Source organism: Arachis ipaensis, chromosome B05 (genome assembly GCF_000816755.2).
Source record: "Arachis ipaensis cultivar K30076 chromosome B05, Araip1.1, whole genome shotgun sequence".
In the NCBI taxonomy this organism is placed as follows: Eukaryota; Viridiplantae; Streptophyta; class Magnoliopsida; order Fabales; family Fabaceae; genus Arachis; species Arachis ipaensis.
In genome coordinates this window covers 14,940,219-14,944,504 of record NC_029789.2, presented here as the reverse complement: position 1 = coordinate 14,944,504, position 4,286 = coordinate 14,940,219, and the positions used below count along the sequence as shown (strand labels likewise).

The window sequence follows — 4,286 nt, the reverse complement described above, 5'->3', positions numbered from 1 at the left end:
GTATATGTTGAATTTTTTTTTTATGTGAACCTAAATAGCAGTTTATATACAATGCTATGTCAAAGATGGAACTGGTATAATGAAGATGTTCTTACCTCATTCATATGCCAGGTTCAAGAGAAGTTTTCTACCATGGACAAAACTCCAGTATTGCGAACATTAAAAGATCATCTATACCAGTGTCCGAGTAGGCTGTCTGAGGAGATGGTGAGGTGCATGGCCACTGTATATTGCTGGCTCCGAAGTGCAACCTCCATAAATGCTGAAAATAGTAGGTCACCTTTATTGTCAAGGTCATCAACCAATGCTATACAGCCTCGACATGGAGTAGGAGAGGATCGAGACTGGTCTTGCAAATCGGCAGTGGAAATATCTTGGATATCTACTCGTAAACGTCATTCTTCTCATGCTTCTTATGCCATCAACAACTACAGGTTGGTTCTTAAATTTTAGAAGTAGGATAACTTTGAATAAATTCGTCTACTGGATTCAAGAAACTGGAGACAGGGATAGAGTAGGATGAGTAATAAGCGGAATGTTAAGGAAATAGGGAAAAGTGAAACCAATGCCCTTCGTTAATTCCTCATAATTGGGGGTGGAAAGGAGATAAAGATTATATACTCTAAACAATATAATTTGCCAATTCTGTTCCTTTATTAGTATAACTTTGAAACAACATTAATTTAAGTTATATTTCGTTTACTTTCAGATCAACCAAACAAGAGCGAATATAACTTTGTTTTATTCATTCTGTTTTATTCATTCCCTTCTTTTTCCAGCATGCACCTGCTTTTTCTATTCCATTAATTATAAAACATTAAACACAACTATGAAAAACTACTGAAAAAACTTGATCTAATTGCATTTTCAGAATAAGAAATTGTTTCTGATTGAATCCAATGATGTTATCTTATCTATGTAGCCAATCCTAACTAATGGGTAATATTTCAGTTAGTTGTATAATCATTTTATGTTGATGCCTGTGCTTGATTACTTTTGAATTAGTTGTTGACTTAACACATTCTTTTGTCTCTTTACCTTCAGAATTCTAGTTGAACAACTGGAAAAGGTGAATGTCAGTCAAATGGAATGTGATGGACAAATTGCTTTCTGGATCAATGTGCATAATGCACTTGTGATGCATGTAATGTTCACACTCCCATGATCAAAGTGATTTTGTTTTACAAATTTTCAACACATATAACTTTCTTGGTCTGTTGACAGGCATATTTAGCTTATGGAATTCCCCAGGGCACTCTCAGGAGGTTAGCCTTGTTTCACAAGGTATTGTTCTTTATTATTCTATTGTATAATGTCTTTAAGCAAATTCTGAGTTTATAAAACATTTTGTGAAACTTTTTCATGCTGATTGGAGTATATCTGACTTAGGAATTTTGTCTAGACCATTCAATCGCCATGTTTACAAGGGCCAATTAAATTCTCTCTTTGTAGCCACACCAGCATCCCAAAATCAGAGACAGACCCTTCTTTTCTGCACATTCTAATTAATTCCAAGTAAAATTGCCACGCCAGTCTAGGACATTTAGGTGATGTCTAGAAGTGAATGCAAACATGTGATATCAGTCGTAGAACTTTGGCACTTTTCATCTTATTGATACAATTTCACTGTGATATCACCTTTTATTTTTATTTTACATAGATATTGGATACATCGTGCCCTATATGAATTCATGTGTTTATATGTGTAGTGCAGGCTTCTTACAATATTGGCGGCCATATCATAAGTGCAAATGCGATAGAGCAATCAATATTTTGCTTCAGAACACCCCGCATTGGACGGGTACTCATCTTATCCTAATGAGTTACAAGGTTTATGAATACATTGTCAAGTAATTGAATATAATGATCACTCAAAGATGTTTTTCTGTTTTTTGCCTGTTGGCGGCAGTACGCTTCACTTGATTTGCATCTGGTGCTTGTAATGATGTAATCTATGCTTTCGTAGAACTGTAAATATGATTAGATCTTCTCTTATGATCTTGCAAACTTAGAGGATTTGCAGTATAACATTAGAATCAGAAGACAACTTTATAAAACACCAATAAATTTTAATACTAATATTGATGGGATTCTTAGACCATCAGGACCTCTTTTTTATTTGTTTCCCTATCTAATTACATATTTCTATTTTATGTTTTGCCGAATGTAGTGGCTTGAGAGCATTGTGTCCACTGCAATGAGGAAGAAAAATGGTGAAGAAAGACAACGTATCAGTTCAAAATTGGGTATCACTGATTCCCAACCGCTTGTCTGCTTTGCCCTTTGTACTGGAGCATGGTCAGATCCGTTGGTAATTTTTCTCTCATTTATATTTTTTCTTTCATAGAATTGCAGTTCGACTATCACTAGGAAAATATGATGTTAGTAATCTACTCATGTAGTGCTTTTCTTATCGAGTCTACATAACTGCTATTTCAAAGATGAAGCACAAGTATAAAACAAATATGATATAGATTTAATTTGCATCCATAATTCTCCTCTCTTGAGGATGCACACATTTTAAAAAGTGGATCATATGTTTTGTTGTTATAAATGCTGCAGCTTAAGGTTTATTCAGCATCAAATTTGAAAGAAGAACTGAACACGGCCATGAGAGAGTTTCTTCAATCAAATGTAGTTGTGAAGAAGTCACGTAAAGTTTTTCTCCCAAAGTTGATGGAAAGGTTCTCCAAAGAAGCATCAATCAGTTTAGATGATCTCCTTGGATGGGTTACGAAGAATGTTGACAAGAAGCTCCATGATTCAATACAGAAGTGCCTTGATCGTAAATCAAATAAAAAGACATCTCAGATCATAGAATGGCTGCCTTACAGTTCTAGGTTCAGGTACATGTTCACAAAGGATCTAATAGACAAGCCATGGTGGGTATGACATCTTACTCCTCTTTAAGAGATTCTTATATGCCATGGATCATACATGGTTTGAGAAAGCGAAGAAATGATAGTAGGTGCTTAAAGAAAATTCATGGACATTTTAACAAAATGAGATGTTAAGTACTAGATAAACCTACTATTACTATATTTGAAATTCATACCTAACAATTTGTACTAATAAACTCTTTAAGCTTAGATGCTGTAGATTTGTAGATTAGAATAATACACAGTATCATCTTGTAGGATGGATCAACAGAGGTATATTAATGGTGGCATGCGTGAGTGATGATAGAATGGCAAAAAGATTGTAGATTTTTCCGCCTCCAGAAATTTGACACGTGTTGAGAAGCACTGAAATATTCAAAAATATGAAATACTTAGATAAGAGTGATTATTATTATTGGGAAGAAAAAAAAAAACTTCTACACAAGTACACAACATGGGTCTACCAACGATGGATTTTTAACGTTTATACAGGATAGACCGATAGATGTGGAGAAAATACATAAATTTGGTTCTTGAAGTTACATTCGAGTCTCAATTTAGTCTTTGAAATTTCAATTGCCTTAATTTAATTCTTAAACTTTTCGATTGATTCTGTGATATAAATCATTGCAGGGACTAACATGATTAAAATTTGAAAAGTTTAGAGACTAAATTGAGACAATTTAAATTTCAAGGACTAAATTGAAATTCAAGTATAATTTCAGGACCAAATTGAATATTTTCTCGATAGATGTGTTATCAAATTATGAAGCATTAATTTTAGGGGTTTCTGCCGATATTATAAGGAAAAAATTCTGCAGTTATTTTATATTTTCCTGTAATTGCATTTCAATATATTTGCTGAAATTGTTATTGGCAATTTCATAATACTCAATATTAAGGTCAAATCCTTAAAGTTCTATAATTTGCAAAAATACACATTTCTATGTTATATAAAAATTCATTTACCACCACAATATATGATTTTGGTTTAGGTTTATTTAAGTTCTTATTTATTTAGGAAAATTTTTAAAAATTCACGTCGCATGCTTCGTGTTTACGGAAAAATGATGACCGGTTAGAATAACATGGGTTAGTGATTGCTTTAGGCTTCTAAATACTCAACTCAGTTTTCGTTCAATTATGTGGTCTTTAATAATAAAAAAATACAAGAAAAACATGCCATAAATAACAAATATTAATATTTTTTTCATCAGTGTAATTAGATATCTTTAAAAATTATTCATCATTCAATCTTTTAAAAAAAAAAACTAAAAAATAAGTAACTTCACATAAAAAATAAATAACTTTCTATAAAAATAAATATTTAAATTAATTAAATAATATTATTTAAATCAAAACACAACTAAAAGCTAAAAATTTAAAGGATAAATAGTTTTTTTTTTT

General features: G+C 32.1%; 1 protein-coding gene across 1 annotated transcript in view; it reads left to right on the top strand.

Annotated features, from left to right (window-relative positions):
* The window catches only part of LOC107643050, a 6,492-nt gene extending 3,229 nt beyond the window's left edge, over window positions 1-3,263 (top strand). The window contains exons 6-11 of the mRNA XM_016346587.2: window positions 92-434; window positions 1,045-1,144; window positions 1,225-1,284; window positions 1,715-1,801; window positions 2,171-2,311; window positions 2,563-3,263. Of these exons, the coding sequence (XP_016202073.1) occupies window positions 92-434; window positions 1,045-1,144; window positions 1,225-1,284; window positions 1,715-1,801; window positions 2,171-2,311; window positions 2,563-2,892 (1,061 nt within the window). The 3' untranslated portion in view covers window positions 2,893-3,263. The remainder of the gene's footprint in view (window positions 1-91; window positions 435-1,044; window positions 1,145-1,224; window positions 1,285-1,714; window positions 1,802-2,170; window positions 2,312-2,562) is intronic.